The 16,700-nt window shown below is 35.9% G+C and overlaps 2 protein-coding genes across 4 annotated transcripts in view; both read left to right on the top strand.

Moving 5' to 3' along the window:
• The first annotated feature begins 1,881 nt into the window (after positions 1–1,881).
• LOC119548833 (CUGBP Elav-like family member 2) overlaps positions 1,882–16,700 on the top strand; it is a 123,929-nt gene continuing 109,110 nt past the window's right edge. For 2 of the 3 annotated variants that reach the window (XR_005219329.1, XM_037856450.1), the window contains exon 1: positions 7,200–7,463. The gene's annotated coding sequence lies outside the window, so the exon portion shown is untranslated. Of the gene's footprint in view, positions 2,273–7,199; positions 7,464–16,700 lie in introns of those variants that run through there. The other variant, XR_005219331.1, reaches the window with a different exon arrangement.
• Positions 9,365–11,738, top strand: LOC119548834 (2',5'-phosphodiesterase 12). Its single transcript, XM_037856453.1, has 2 exons — positions 9,365–9,711; positions 9,774–11,738. Exon 2 carries the CDS (start codon positions 9,881–9,883, stop codon positions 11,720–11,722), a length of 1,842 nt encoding a protein of 613 aa, XP_037712381.1. The 5' UTR covers positions 9,365–9,711; positions 9,774–9,880; the 3' UTR covers positions 11,723–11,738.

Genomic DNA, 16,700 nt, shown 5'->3' with positions numbered 1-16,700 from the left:
GCAATATTAAAAAAAGAAGATATTTAAAATTTTTTATAACTTACAAATGTATTTCTAAGTTAGGTTCTCTAAGGTTTTTGTTAATTTTTATATAATAATTATATTTCATATTTTAAATGACACAAACGCGAACTGTAAAGTATATATATGTCCCAACAGTAAAATATCAGTTAATAAGTTAAAGCTATAAAGTAAAACAACCTAAACATACAATTATATTTTTAGTACCTTATTTAGGTAGGACTAAAAAAGTAAACTTAAAATTATTGGTTGACTTTCTTATTAAATGTTATGCAACTTTCACTGTAAAAGCCACATATCTACAGTGCCGTCAGAGTCGCAGAAACAGCAATAAAAGTCAATAATGTGTGTTTCGCTATGGCAGTAGCAACATCGGAATAATGACCAGACGAAATACGTACTTTTACTGTTACGTGAGCTAATACAGTTGCGTATTGTATTGGTCAGACATTTCCAGGGTTTTTTTCCAGGAAGGGGGATTTCCTCGCGTCTGCTATTAAATTTCATAGCCCTTGCTTGTTGCGAATTTACGGCTGTTAAAGTTTTAAGTAGCCAATTGAACTGGAAACCCTGGGAGTGGGTGGTATTTCGAATCCAGTGCAACGGGGATGGACTGGGGTCAGCGATAATACCTGGTGGTCACGTGCCCCATGTCCTGTAAATCGATTTCGTTCTTATGTTTTCAGGCTGAGTATCAATGAATGGACTCCATTAGAAAGTCCTAAAAGATGTTTAGCTCAATGGGACGGAAAAAATAAAGTGCAATGAAGGGTATTCAACTGAACATTTCTTAATTGAAGGGTTCTAATGGAATTGGCAATAAATTGTGAACTGGTACTTTACTGTTAAACTGTCTGCGCCTGTAAGTTGTTGAACCCCTTACCGTTCAAATTTATTATAAACAATAAATGCATTTTAAAATTCAACGAAATATTTAAGAAAATATAAAAATGTGTCCATCGTAGCAATTAAAATATTTGTAGCATACATTTTGAAGATACAGAAATATTTCTGTAACAGTAATAAAAGTAATGTTAAGGTTCGAGTTGCTTGTCTGTCTGAGAAAGGTATCATGAATTAGTTTTCAGGGACTGTAAATAATGATTATTTATCTGTATTTTGAATCAAAGAATCAACCACTAAGGATCTACACACGCAGAAAGGAAAATACCATAGTGGTTCTTTTTCGATTGCCTATCCTAATATTCCTCAAAAATAAACTAATAGTTTTCTAAAAATGATGTTAATTTATCAAACATCAAATTTGTACAGCCTGAGAGATTCAATAAGAAATTCGGTTGGATAAACCTGAAACAAAAATTTTTATCTTACGCCAATAGTTAACATGACATTGAGATAACGGCTGTTAAATAGGTACTTAAAAATAAAAAAAATCTAGGTACGAAAAAGTCAAGACTTGCGTAAGTGCCCTTGAACTGTTCTGAAGATCATATTTCACACACAAGTACTTTAAGATCTTCCACCTCCGCATACATTTCTCACATTGAACTGATAAGCACTCCTCTCGAAAATATGTATCGATAGTCTTTCTCTTCTGTCAGTTGCATTGATTTCTATTCGAGTTCATTTTTGTTATTTTTTCGAACACAAATGCCAAACTGATCGATTCGATGCGGCCTTATCAATTTTCGAAAATAGATCGGGCGAGGGAGCTCTCTTTTTCGAAGCGATTTCTCTGAGTTGCGATCGCCGCCTCTTAATTCGATCATGAGCATTATCACCGATTTGTTGAGTGCTGCCTGTTGTTGTTGGCCTTTTAATTTATTTTATTTAATTTTTGTTGCGTTTTTTCGACTTGTGTTTTTTAGTTTGTCAGAGTCTGTTGTCTTGATAACGTTGCTGATCGTCTCTAATTTGCTATACTATTTAATTCGACTTTTTTCTGTGTGTTTCGTCTGCGTTTTCGTGTTGTGCGTTTATAAAATAGTTCTGGTCATTAAATACGTTTGGACACAAATTTGTATAGTTGTGCCTCAAATTTGCTTCAATTCTTTGGAAAAGTGCCGTAATTGTCGTGGACGTTAACGCAGTTGAAAAATATAAATACAAAAGTATTGTACGCTTATGTCATTACGTCTCGTAGCGTAACGTCACGTCTCCCGTAAACCGTAAAAAAGTGCCTGTTTTGCTTTCTTTGTGGGTTTCTTTGGTCTCTATTCAAGTATATATCTCGATATCCAAACTATCATTTACTATATCTGTCTGTCTTCTACATGCATATGAGTCTTATGTGAGTACATCTCGAGTGGAGTATCTTAGTTTTAAGCCTTTAAGTTATCTGTTGTGTGTATACTTTGAACGGTGCAATTTATTGCAAAACCTACCCAACTCTAACCTCATTTAACTGTGTTGTCTCATTATAAACCACATGGGTTTAACTCGGCTCTATAAATCAGCGAATATACGTAAATAAAACTGTATAAATGTGCTTATATATGCAATAAATCTTTGTTGCTTGGGTTATCTGTTTTCGCCTATTTGTTGTTGTTGATGTTGATGCTGTGGTTTTTATTTGCTGTCGATGTGCCAATAAAGGTTTCCTTATCCTCAGCATTGTGTTTACTTTTTTATGGCGATATAATTGATTAAAATGTTGTTATATGCATATCGCCTTTCCCCGGTGACAGATTAATTTAACAAGTTTTTATTCAATTTATTGATAAATTTATTAAATAGTTTTTGTTTGGTAGTTCGTGTTTCTCAAAATGCCTTAAACGAATAAAAAATATGTAAAGTTCACATGTGTATTAATAGATTTTGGTTGTCTATTTTGTGGCATATATTTTGCATGACCAGGATCATGTGCGGTTTAACGATACAAATTGTTTGTATTAACAATACAATGCAATTTTAATATTTAAGCTCTGCCGCTTACGAAGCCATATAAGGCTATAATATTCAATTAGTTTATGATTTTTTTAAAATGGAACTTACGCAAAGTATACATATTGCAATGGGTAACTTTGCAACAATTTCTAATGAAATCAATTTTTTTTCAATAAGTTTTGTTCAAGCATCTCTCATCGGATAATTTTTTTTTTAATTTAAGATTAGTTTTGGGCAAAAATATTGTTTTTTCTTTTTTCAAAAGTAAGTTGTTTTTATAACAAAACAAAAAAAATGCAATTTTACTTAAAGTTATATTGTATAATTTGTTGAAAAGATCGAAAATCTAAAGGTTCTTATGTATTTTTTTTGTTGACTTATGCTTTTATTATTTTAAATATAAGTAGAATACACATTCAACGTAGTAAATGTTTTTGTATAACAAGGCTTGACTTTTATTTATTTAATTTCCGTTTAGAATAAAATATTCTTTATAAGATTCGTCATGATACTAAACATTTTTATTGAAATAACTTATTAATTCGTTTAATTTATTTCGCAAAGCTAGTTGCAATATTTCATCTATATACTCTGCCATATTTATCGGAAATCCCTCTACAAATCAATTGACAAATCCCGGAACTTGGAGCCATTCAATTAGCCGTAATTAGACGGAAGTTGCTGCTCTGCCATTGAGCATCACTTGTTGCATGAATAATGGCTGCCAATAATAATGCCGTTAACAAGGGGAGGGACTCGACTGGGGGGTAGTGGAAGGATTCTTCGAACACACACCCACTCAAACCGAGAGCAGTTTTGTTTGCTTTGACAAATACAAGTTGCCTCCTGGAGCCATAATAATATTATTTATGGTCCTCGAGAGGACATCGCTGAACCGAAGGGGGCGGCTAAGGAGCGGGAAACGACAGAACTGGCTGACAATTTATAGATGTTTCATTATTATGGTAACGAAAGGGGGCGTGGTCTCAGCCTTTCGCATATAAATTGCATTCTTGGTGGTGGGGCGGGGAAGAAAGGAGCTTAACGATTTTTATTTTTCCCTTTGCTTGTTAGCAATCTTTTAAGATGGAGCTCTCCCTCGTTCTTTTCTTGTTTTGTGAATTGTCATTGTTTTCAGTTTTTTATACACATAATTTGTATGTATGTCTTTTCATTGTTTTTACTTGCTTGACTTTTGTAATATGTCCCCGATGTATCTGTGGGTTCTTGCTTCTTATTTTTTCTGTAACGCATGTCAAGCATGAAAAGCTGCTTGTTTACGCTTTACGTACTCTTTTCCTCTAGCTTTTAACATATGTTTCACTTATGTTCCAAGCCATTTGTTTGATATTTACAAAATAAACCAGCTCTGACAAAACAAATTTATATTGATGATGATGTTTATACTATACATATGAAATGCGTACATATTCCTTGGCATATATGTACAACTTTAGGCCTTCACAGATGGCCAGTCAGACCTTGCCTTTATGAAATTAGCCAACTAAGAATAAACTTTTAAGCCTTTAAATAAGTTTGGGAACAGCCTTTAAGCCTCGGGTAAGGTTAACAGGTGAGTAAGCTCATCTGTTGAAGGGAGATGGAACATATTTCACTACCAGATGATTTAAATATTATTACAGCAAAGGAAGTTCCTCTGAATTTCCCAAACCTAACTACTTAACTTTAATTTATCTAAATTGGGAAATCCCATAGGGAGATATTACATAAATAGGAATTTTAAGTTTACCATCATTGGATTTCATTATATCACTCATTTTACGCGAAACTAGTTGATGTATTCTAATATTTTTAAAAATGCAGAAACGGAAAAAAAATGTTTCTGATACTTTTCTTTACATATTTGGCAAAGAACGTTAAAAATATCGAAAAGGTTTAGTTTGTTGGAATCTATAGGAAACAAGTAAAAACTGTATATTGGAATGCCTCTATGTAGCGCATACTTAACCAGAACTCAAAAGCCAAACAATGATCCCTGCAAAGGTTTTCCTTTTCCTTACAATTGCCATGGTTATCCTTGACAATTATTTCCGCACTGAAAACTTTCTGAATGCAGCTCACCATGGTGGATCCCCTATAGTAATTGCCTAGCCCGAAAGACCCAAGTAAATCCCACAGCCTTACTCCTGCCACCTTAATTGCACCCATCTTCCTCTAACCAAGTCAACTTTTCTCTAACCAGCACTCAACACTCACTTATTATTAAGTTGTTTTTGAAACTAGCTAGAGGGAAAACGGGAGGAAGACGGCAGCAGCAGCAGCTCCCGGGAAAAGTTAAATTATAAAATCGTCAAAAGTTGACGAAGACATTTTGCGCCTATGCAAACACAAACACACAAGGAAAAGCCGGACCAAAAAATTGAGGGAAATGCGGGGAAGGAGCCACTTAAGATGCTTAGCGCCATGGCAAGCGAAAATAATGACGCTCATAAAAACTAACTAAACACAAAAATAAAGCAAATATATGTATAAGTATAGGGGGGCTGGTGGGTGGGGTGCGTTTTTAAGCTGGAACGCTCCCTGAATGACAACGATAATGATGTGCGATAATGTTTGTTGTTTCTTCGTTTGCTTTTGTTTATTGTGCTTTTTCATCCCACAGTGCTGGAAATAATGATGATGATGAAGATGTTATTGTTTTTGTCGTTTGTTGTGCAAGCTAAGACAACTGTCAAAGACTTTGCCAAAGGATTAGTTGAGCTAGTGCCTTTTGCCTTGTTATACCCTGTGTTAGAAACGGAAGTGGGTATAATATATTTCTTAAGATAGAGAATTAATAAAAAGAGTAACATTATCTTTCAAATGCAAAACTAAGCCAATCCTTATATATTCTTCTAAAACAATTTCATCCCCTCCTAATCAAATAAAATTATGCCAACGTTTTTCCAAACCTCGAAACATGCTAAATAGACCCTTTCTGGTATAGCCATCAGCGAATACGGTGGTTTCGGAAGAAGAACTCTATTTAGAAAACTTGCTTCACGCAAAAGACGCATAACGCTCAAATAATATTCCACACACAGTAGTATAACATAATCAGGCCTCCCAGGCGGAAGGTTTTCTAAATACTATATATCAACATTTTAAAACAATATCCGAACATTTTTGTCTCAAATGTGAGCACCGCCCAAGCATTTTTAGATCTCCCAAAGCATTAAAAATAATATTATCCGATAGTATCGGATGAAAAATAACTGGATGTTACTTAAATGACACTTAGAATGTATCAAATATATATATTCAGTTTTATACATATGATATGACAAAACTCAGTATTTTATATAAAACTATAATAAGTTAATCGTTAGTTCATTGGGAATTGAATTATTTTTATTTTTACCACTTCTTCAATTGCAGAAGGACATGTTGCTGTTAATATTTTTGGGGATAATGCCAATTTAGAGAATTTTTAATCACTTTGGAAATTTAATTTTTGAATGGCTTCCTGTGTAGCAAAAAGTTGGCCGAATCCAACGAATCCTTTTATAGATACAAGATTCTTAAAAATTATAAAATTATAAATTCGGTGGTGTAGCAAAAACTTGGTTAGGGAGGGGCTTTCAGGACACACCTCTATTTACGCTAATGTTCTTAGAAAATACTGAGAATTCTTAAAGTCGAGACAAACTTCATGTCTTCCTGAATGGTTTCCATTGCGCCATTCTATTACTTTCGTCCTGCTTTTATCGCAGTCGTAATTAAAATTGCAGCAGACGTAGTGAAGTTTGGTACCTCCTTCGACACCCACACCCTTTTCATCCATTCCCTCTTCTATTTAATCGCTTTGACTGCCTGCTGGTTGTAATTTATTTATTGCCGAAAATCGTTCCCACTCTTGATTTGCCTCCCCCTGGTTGTTGTATTTTTTAATTGATTAGAAACTTGAGTTTTGTTTTGTTTCTTTGCCTTCAATTGGCAACGAGCCAGGAAATTTTCAGTCTCATTGAATTTCTTCGGGTTTTTTGCTCACCCTCCTGACTTTCTTTTTCGATTCGCCAAATTTAGCAAATGACTTTCTTGGCAAAACTTTTGTATTTGTTGATTCATTTATTTTTAATGTCAAACGTTCGACTTGGCGAACGAATGAGATAGAGTTGATTGAAGTGAATCAATTTAGAAATATGTTAATATAATATAATGTGGAACATTTTTTCACCTGCAATTTTGAATTTCCCGCTCAAATAATGTTTTATTTCGTTTAAGTTAATTTGTACTATTTTAATCGAAGTAGGCTTATCTCAGAGCATGTCAAATCGTTTCGTTATTGGAATAAAATTTTTAGTTGTAGTGTTTCTAAATCAGATTGTGTAGCGTACATATAATTTTATAAAAGTTCATAAATTTTCGGCTTCTTGGTGGCAAAATTCTCAATGTAATAACTTTTCGGCCGTACCGCGTCACATTTCATGCTTTTATCAATAATAATTAAATATTCTAAAAAAAAATATAAAAAGTAGTTTCCCCTAGAAAACTACGAATGAAATAGACCAGTTCCCTGCTTTCGGCTACAAATTTTACAAGTGTAATAAGAAAAAAAGAAGAAATATTTCAAATTCCTGCAGCAAGTGAAATAGGTGAGTGCGAGAAAGTTGCTCGAGTGTCGAGACCCAAAGCGGATATTGTAGTTGTCGCTGGAGTGAATGGAATGAGGAGTGGATCCTGTGTGGGGGTGCATTTGGGGCACAGGGTTCTTGGGGTTCCTCGACTGCATGACAGATTATCGCAAGGACCTGGCCTGCCCTGCTCAACTGGCCTTCCTTTGAGTGTTCTCAACGGTTATTGAAATTGCTGCAATTGAGTTGGGAGTGCTCGAAGCTATTTAATTGCTGCCTGCCTCTCAGATCTTCCTTCACTACTTTTGTTGGAGATGGGAGGTACTACGTATATTGTGGCTGGGTATTCTTCGTGATAAATTAACACGAGAGGGTTCTGACAGTTAAATCAAGTGATATTTATTATATTTTATATAATAATATTTTTATGTTTTTGTTTTTGATCACCCGTTTATTATAGAATCTACTAATGGTTTGATTTTTCTGGGCATTGAACATTTTTAAAGATTCTTTTTTAAGGTGTCTTCATTTTTAAAAACAAGGTAATTGGTTCTGTATGTTTTCATGGTAGACTTAAAATGGACTTTACAATTTTTCTATGCCTAAAAAAATATTCTTTTTAAAACAATAACTGTTCTAACACTTGTTACCTTTTTAGTACTAGTCTTAACAAAATCCCGTCTCAATCGAGGCTTTTCTGACATCTCTAGTTCGGGTCAATGAGGAAGGGGAGCGAGAAGTCCAGCCCTCCTTTACCCGCAGGTGTTGTAAGCCAGCAACGAGTCCTGGACCTGAGCCAAAGCTGCTTTCTCTCAAGTGCTAACTAATTTCGTTGTTGTCCTTACCGCTTCCGCTCCACGTCCTCGCTGCCCCAAGGATACTCTCTGCATCCTCGAGCTTAGCCTCATTCCCAGACTCATCCTCATCATCGGCGTCTTCCTGCAGTTTCGTTTTTGGTGTCAGCAACATTTCTTCAATTGGTTTCGTTTGCCGGGCAGTCATCTTGTTGTTGTCCTTTTCGGTCCTCCGTGTCCTTTATAGAGTTTTATGCGATTTTTCCGTACTTTTTTTTGTTTTTGATTTTTTTCCGTATTGCAATCTTTTTTGGCAAACCCTCGTGTGGCGCACAGTTGTTGACTCTGTTTCGGGGCCAAGCCAATTCCTTTTTGGCCCTGGCCAAGTCATCTCTTGGCTTGTTTCTGCTTTTTATGCACTTGTGCTTCCCTCCTATTACTCCCCGTTTTCAAATACGCTCATATGATCTGGCTTCTGTTTCGAATTTTTATGGCCGTCGCCTCGCTTGTCCTCTCTGAACTTGGCCAAAAGTTGAGTTTCCGTCGGATAACATGTCTCATTTGGATCGTAACACTTAGCTTAATGTTTATGATATTTGCCTTGAAGCGAGTTTCACCTGAAGTGAAATAGGAGGTTTTATAGTTGAGTTCGCGTGTAATTTTTCGGAATAATAAAGTTTATAGTGGAACACTGCATTGCGTTGTTAAGAAGATTCTAAGATGGTGGGAACACTTCTTTAAAATGAATAGAAAAGAAAATAATGCAAATTAAAGTTATAAAATGCATGTGTTTTTTTTAATTTATATTACAATAATAACCATTTTTATTTAGCACATCCCAACTGATTTATTGTAAAGTATAAATTTCAAAATATTGATGATTTATGGTTTTTTTCTGAACCATGAAATTTTTTTTTAAGAATTCCCTCTGGCTTATTTTAAAATGTGGAGTATTTTTGCGCTGATTTTGAAATATTAATGATCTAGGGTTTTTTCTTATACCCTTTTAAAATTTTAAGAATACTTATATTTTTGTTAGCTACCAGTTTTAAGTGTGCTTTGCTTTTTCAGTATTTTAAAAATAAAATTTGGGATTGGGCTCTACAATAAACATGTTGTAAATGGAATGTGTAACAGAAGAAATTCTAAAAATCTGCCCTTGATTAATTTCTTACCAAAGAAAACCTTTATATAAAAGCTTGCCAAAAAGCTTTTAAGTTGGAACTGTTTGCCGAAAGCTTTTTCAAGATCAGCTGTTTCCCTTTGCGGCGCATGTGGTTCAGTTCGGTGTGAATGGCAAAATGAACAGCTGATCACAGCGTGGCAGAGCGAAAAAGTGAAAAACTCTCTTAGTTTTATCGGAATCGGGGCAGTTTCCCCTAAAATCTTCGTTTGGATGTTGTGTCTTGAAGTTAAAACGCCGATTTAATAAGTGTGAAACACATCAAGCCGACAGACTTCGCAATAATATCAAAGTACGTGAGTTGGTACAAAGTCTGCGCAGCCTTTGAACTTGGTTAACGTAAATATTTCGTAGATAAACCGGCGCTGTAAATAAATAAACAAACGGAGTCCCCATCTTTAGCACCAACATTTCCCAACCGATCGTTACTCAACTCGCAGACCTGGAACATTGAATGATTGATGGGTTTTAGCAAAAGTGCAAAAAGTCTTGCTGTTTCTTATTTAAGACACAAAACCCGCTGCTCTGATTTATTTGTCAGAAATTTTACTCAGACAAGAGTTTCATTTTTGACCAGATTTTGTAGCACCTTAAGCTCTGTCAATATGGAAAAAGTGTACTTCAGAAATGCCAGTGATAGCAAGGAGCTTGACATTGTATTCCGCTTTGTAAACTCCAATCTAAAGATTGACCGTGAATTTAATTTCCGTCGTCAAATGACTGAGCCCATCGACGCTATATTAGCGCGGATTCAAAGCAATATTCAAAATAGACTTGCTAAAACCTCTAAGAAATCTGGAATACCCCCAGCTGAGATAAATGTGAAGCTCTTAAGTGACAATTACGATGGAAATTTTAACGAAATGACATTTTCCGATCTGTTCAGTAAAGATTTTACTGGAGTTAAGCTGCAGGTGGTGGATACAGTCTACGATATGGTTTTTAATCCACCATGGATTTCATCCCTAAAACTGCCGTCCTGCATATTGGCAGGATTCGTGATATACCCGACTAATGTTCAGATTCAATTCGGTGAGCGTCAGTACAGCAAAGGAGTATGGTACAAAGCCAAGCGACCTACAGATTCCGAATGGGAAGTCTGCGGAGAGGGTTTTCAATACCTAGTATCGCCCCAAGATGTAGGTTACTATTTAAAATTCCTATTAACACCAAGAAATGAACAGGGAATAGATGGTCCTGTGGTGGAAAAGGTTGCAAACTCTGCGGTACAGGATTCTCCAGGGTTTTGTCCATTTCAAAATCGACACAGCCACACTCAGAATTATTTGAGTGACTCCAATGAAATTCGGGTGATAAGCTACAATTTACTGGCCGATTTATATGCGAGTAGTGATTACGCCGGAAGTACTCTATTCTCATATTGCCCATCGAAATATCTACAAATAGACTATAGGAAACCGTTGTTCATCAACGAAATCATTGGTTATAACTCGGATCTTATCTGCCTGCAAGAAGTCGATCAACGAATTTTTGATTTCGATTTAAAGGAAATTCTAGAGCAGCCGCCGTATAATTTTCATGGCATTATGGCCCCGAAGGGAAAGTGTGCGGAAGGAGTTGCCATTTTCTTTCGGAAATCGCGCTTTGAACTATTGGACTCTCAAGTTCTGCATTTAGGACCTAGTCTCCCCAAACTGCCCGTTTTCGAAAGCCTTTGGAATAAGATCAAAGTTAATTCTCAACTAGCAGAACGAATTTGTGATCGGTCCACAACTTTACAAACTTGTTTGCTAAGGATTAAGGAAACGGACAACTACGTTCTTGTGGCTAACACGCATTTATATTTTCATCCGGATGCCGATCACATTCGACTTTTGCAAATGGGATTTTCTATGCTTTTTATTGAGCACATCATAAGTAAAGCTGTACAGGATTTCAATATCAGTAGTCCTCAAAATATTGGACTGATATTTTGTGGCGATTTTAATAGCGTTCCCGAATGTGGGATCTACAAGTTGATGACCGAGCAACTTGCGGAGAAAAGTCTGGACGATTGGCGTAGTAATTCCGAACAGGCTGTTTCGAATGTGGAGCTCTCACAACCTTTTAAAATGGTGTCGGCCTGTGGGGCACCGGAGTTTACCCACTATACCACTCTTTTTTCGGGCTGTTTGGATTATATATTTTACCAAAACGATAGATTTGAACTAATGAAGTACGTTCCACTGCCCACAGAAGAGGAGTTGAAGGCCAATACTGCCATACCTTCGGCTGTTTTTCCATCAGATCACGTTGCTCTTGTAGCCGATCTTAGATTTAAGTCAGTTGCAGCTCCAAAATAAATTATTTATTTAAATATGAGGCTTGATTATTTATTAAGGTTGTTTAAAGAACTCGGGGATCTTACAAAGTAAATAAATACAAATGTATCCCATATTAAAATAACTAAAATATAAACCTAAACAAACAAATAATTAATATTTTTATTAAATACTATTATTTCAATAATACTATCACCCCCACTTTTTTATCAAACTGCTTTTTATGTACTTTATTATCCCTGCGATATAATAATTGTCTAAACTCAAACGAAAGAAAAACAAGGAAAGTAAACCGAAATAAATGGCGGAATGAAGTGACAACAAATTGAGTAAATCCCTGAGTAGCTTAGCTCGCTGGCAAGCAGCTGCCTTTCCTGGCTTCTGCTACTGTTTTCCGGCTGATTGCAGGACGCAGAGCAATTAACGTGAAAATTCGCCAAGGAAAAACCTTGGAGGTGGCAGTAACAACAACAAACACAAGAACAACAATGGCACGAAAAAAGCTTAAAAGAAATCGGAGAGAGGAAAAAATATCCCAAGCCAACTGAAGTGATTTTCGCACTAATTAACTGCACTTAGTTGACACATACCAATCTATTCACACCGCCACTCCCCACAACGTTGTCGTTTGCCATAATCAGCGCCAGTGCAGCATTTTAATTGGTTTCCACAGTGCTGCCAATATAAAGTCCCACATGTGCAATCGGAATTTTCCACAGAAATTATTAGAAAGCAAATGAAATGTGTCCCGATGTGCGGTACATTGGCGGTTAAAATTGTAGTTCTAACATTTAAATGATGTCTGAATGTATATTTCTAAAGCCATATGAAATACATTTTAGTATGCGGAGAAGTCCTAGTGACTATAAAGTTAGAAAACACACAGTAAATATTAAGAAAAAGGGATTACATTTATAAGAAACCTCATTATGATAATCTCGCACTCAACTGGTACTTTTATTTTTTTAAGCATTGTTTTTGTTTTACTACAACGGAAATTTAAAAGATAACATTTAACATAATAAATATAAAGTAATAAAATAAAAAAAAAATTGATTTCATATCTAGTAAAGTTCTATCAATGCTCCTAGAGTTGTTAAAGTTCGTGTGGTGTTGTATAAGCCCTGCAACTCTATAATTACGTGGGACCGTGTTGACAACTAGCTCCTTGCAATAGAGGAAACGGGAATGAGGCAAAAATGGAAGCTATGCTTTCAATTCTCAGTTTGGTTTGCCTTAGCTCCTCATTTCATCCCCATATGAGGCATATTGTTATTGCACATCAAAGTGAATTCGCTTGATTTAGTTCTGATTTTTCCATGGTAACATGTGTGTGGTGAATTCAAAAGAACCTAATGAGTTGTGGTTGTGGTTAAAAATTTGTATAGTTCTGAATGGGGATTGCATAGGGCATCCATAAATATTAATATTAATTATTTCCTTGTGAAAGTTTCTCCAGTAGTTTGTGCTTCTGATTGGGTTTATTTTTTATGGTAACCTCAACATAACATATTTGCTAAATGAAGCTTACGCAACTAAATTATTTATAATAAGCCGAATTTATGCCCAAAAAATAATCTCAAATTTATTCGAAAATACATATTTATATGTGACTTACTAAGCCCTAGGACTTCGTAAAAAAGTGGCAGAAAATTACCTCCGACCAGGGGTCAGTCGGCAGGACATTTTATTTACTTTGTTGATTAAGCTAAAATAGCATAACAGTAGGGGAAAGAGAGATCATCCAAGTGGCAAAGTCACGAGGCAACTGCCAAGGACAAAGTCATGCACAAAAAACTCCCGAAAAAATAAAAAGCAATGAAGAAAAGGCAAACGGAAGCATACGGAAATGCCAGGAGCGTGGATTACATTAACGCAGTATTTTCATAGACGAGGGTGTAGGACAGAAGGACTTACGGGGAGGTGTTTTGGGTTTTGGGAGGACTGTGCGAGTTGGTAAATTAAACGCCCACTTAATCTCGGCCGGGTCAACTTGTGACACGAAACTCATTTGGTGGGGAAGGTGCCCAGAATTGCTGAGTGGACATTTACAAGTACCGGGACATTTGAGATTTGGACTCAAATCATAAACTTAATAAATTTATTTTGCAAGTCAGCTTAGTTTCTTTTTCTAAAAATGATATTGAGACTAGTGTTTGAAATAAATTTTTTTTTATATTCAATCAAATAAAAATGCGAGCAGGTAATTAAAAATAATATTTTGAAAATATATATCCTTATCTCGAACATCATTATAACAAATTTAAAAGTTATATTTGTCAAATTTTTAAGATTTTGAAATAGGCCAAGTAACACTGAACTTTCTTCTCCTATACGATTACATTTGGGACTCTCCATATAAATTATAAATTCATTTGTTAATGAAAAAGATGAATTTTTTTTTTACAATTATGTGATTAAGTAATAAATGGTCAGCACTCATACATTACATACAAAAAAAAAAATTATTTTAATAATTTTATTTAAGATATTACAAAATGCGAGTTTGCACCGTATCTCTGAAATTAGTAGGGGCTGTTGGGTGTTAAGGGAGGATGTACTATTTGGCAAGTTCAGGGACATTGCCAAGGGACAGTGTCAAGATCAAGTCTGCAAGTCTACCTCATTCATTTCCTTCCCCAGAGGTCTAGCCAGTTTCAATTAATTTCACGGCGAAGGGCGACTGGCTGGGAAAACTAAAGAAAAACTGTTTTCCAGGCACTTTTGTGTCAAAAAGTTGTCGTCGCGACATTTCTACTGTGTCTCGCCTGCGTTTCCCTTTGCTCAGATTCTTCCCCTGATTTCTCCATTTCCCCCAGCCATTCCTACTCCCTGGAATGTTTTTATTTTATTTTTTCTTTTCTTTCTCGGGTGCAGGAAATGCGTACTTCCTGTTTGTTGTCTCTGCAAGCTTTGGCATATTTGCGTGCTCGGTCCTGTCTCTTTCTCGCCTTTTGGCTGCCTGTTTTTCATCTCCCCCTGCGATTTTCCTTTATCTCTGTGTGAGTTTGAGGGACAGTGAATGCACTTGGACCGTCTCTGTCTGCGATTCTCCTTTTCTTTCGACTTTGTTGGGGTCACCCCATAAACTTTTCCTTCCTACTGACGCATAATTTTACATGTTGTCGTTGTTGGTTTCCTTTTGTACCCTGTACCTTAGATTGAAAGGGTATATTATATCGTAATATTAATAAATTTGATTGACCCCCTATTAATATGATATTGTGATTTATAAGGAAGCTATGCCCTTAAGATTGTCTTCGCTATTATTTTGTGCTGCCTTGTTATAAATTAGTGCACTGCATGATTCAAAAGTATGTTTCGATCATAGTATGTATATAGCATAGTTCCATATGCATTCTTCCCAACATAATAAGTTTCAATAAGGTCAGCCACATAAGGAAATCTCATATTTATAGCACAAGCACCAAAATTACCTCGAATTCTTCAGAAGAGGAAGGCTCTACAACAAACTGGACATTTTTAAAATGTGCATGTTTTATTTAAAATAAGTTTCTTGAATTTAATCACCTTTTAATATGATATTCTAGTTCATTAAAAAGCTTTAAACTTAAGATTTTGCGTCTTGTTACAAAGAAGTGCACTGCATTATTCAAAAGAATGTTTCGATCTTATTATTATCATAGGACGTTGTAGGTAGCGTAGTTCCATTAGCATTCTTCCACTCATATGGACTTCCAATAAGGATGGTCAGTCACATAAGGAAATCACAGATTAATGGCACAAACACATAACCTCGAATTCTTCAGAAGAGGAAGGCTCTACAACAAAGTGGGCATTTTAAAAATATGCATGTTTTATTACCGGGTATCCTGTATTCCAAATAAGATCCTTGAATTGTACTTTGCATGGGACAGGAAATGTCTGAGCTCAATGCACTGCCCGTTCCGTTGGTTTTGTTAAAAACTTGCTACCATTTATCTGTTTTGTGTACGTGCATGTGGAGACGGTTCATCCTCCAGCTCCCCTCCCCAATTCAGTGTCCTTATTCCCCCAGTGTGGCAGATTCATCCGCTTGCTCTTCCCTTCCCACAGGGTGCGTTGATATTTTTTGTAAAAGGCCCTGTGCAGAAATTTTTCCGGCAGAAGCTTATTGGAATGGATAGATTGGGAGGAAAAGGAAAAGGTCTCTTGATATTTTCTTCCTTTTCCTCTCAATAAAAAAGCCACCTAGGCTTTAGAGTTAGTTCTCTGCTTTTTATACCTTTTACTTACCAACAACAACTTCTTGTTCTTGTTCTACATCTAAGAAAAATTGTGAGCTTGAAATGCAATTACTTAAAGTTTTTATGACGAAAAATAATTAAAGCGTAAAGCATAGGTCTCCTTTAGATTTCTTTATGACAAATTTTTTGTCATCGAATCAACACAAGTCCGACATGATGAGGGGTATGTGTTGCCATAGGTCAGTACTATGAATAGAGTCGGTTCGTCAACAGAGCCCCCGAACCCTGAAATAAGTTTATGTGTCTATTGAAGTTGGGGACTCTGAAGAGGAGGGGAATATTCTCCCCTGTGGGCGTCTGTCCCTGTTCATGAACATGTATATGAGAATGCTCTTTGTTGACCTCCTCCCTTTTTCCTCCCGCTTCCTATTCCATTGAGAAGATTGGGGCGTCCTTCCCTTCGTAGAGACAACTACACATTTTGGACACTCCGAACAACAAGAACAACGGTATGAGCAACAAGCAGCGACCACAAACGCAAAGTTCTTCGCGTCAACTTAATGGAGTTCGGCAATACACCACCCAAATTAGAGAAGGAACACTCCCACTGAAAGCCGAACTTTCAAGTGCACTCTAATTTTGATTTATGATCAATACATTTTTAACAATAGGGTTTTGTCTGTTTTTTTTTGTCTGCCTCTTAAACAAAGAGCATTGACAAATTAACAAATTCGAATTTCGAATTGGCAATCTATACAAACAACTATAAGTGGAATGCTATATCTATTTCAGTTAAATTTTGGATTTTACTA

Source organism: Drosophila subpulchrella, chromosome 2L, assembly GCF_014743375.2.
Source record: "Drosophila subpulchrella strain 33 F10 #4 breed RU33 chromosome 2L, RU_Dsub_v1.1 Primary Assembly, whole genome shotgun sequence".
Lineage (NCBI taxonomy): Eukaryota > Metazoa > Arthropoda > Insecta > Diptera > Drosophilidae > Drosophila > Drosophila subpulchrella.
This window is presented reverse-complemented; position numbering and strand designations above follow the sequence as displayed.

What these genes read in the sequence shown, in the direction of transcription:
- LOC119548834 (XM_037856453.1), top strand. Translation starts at nt 9,881, where the DNA reads ATGGGTTTTAGCAAAAGTGCAAAAAGTCTTGCTGTTTCTTATTTAAGA.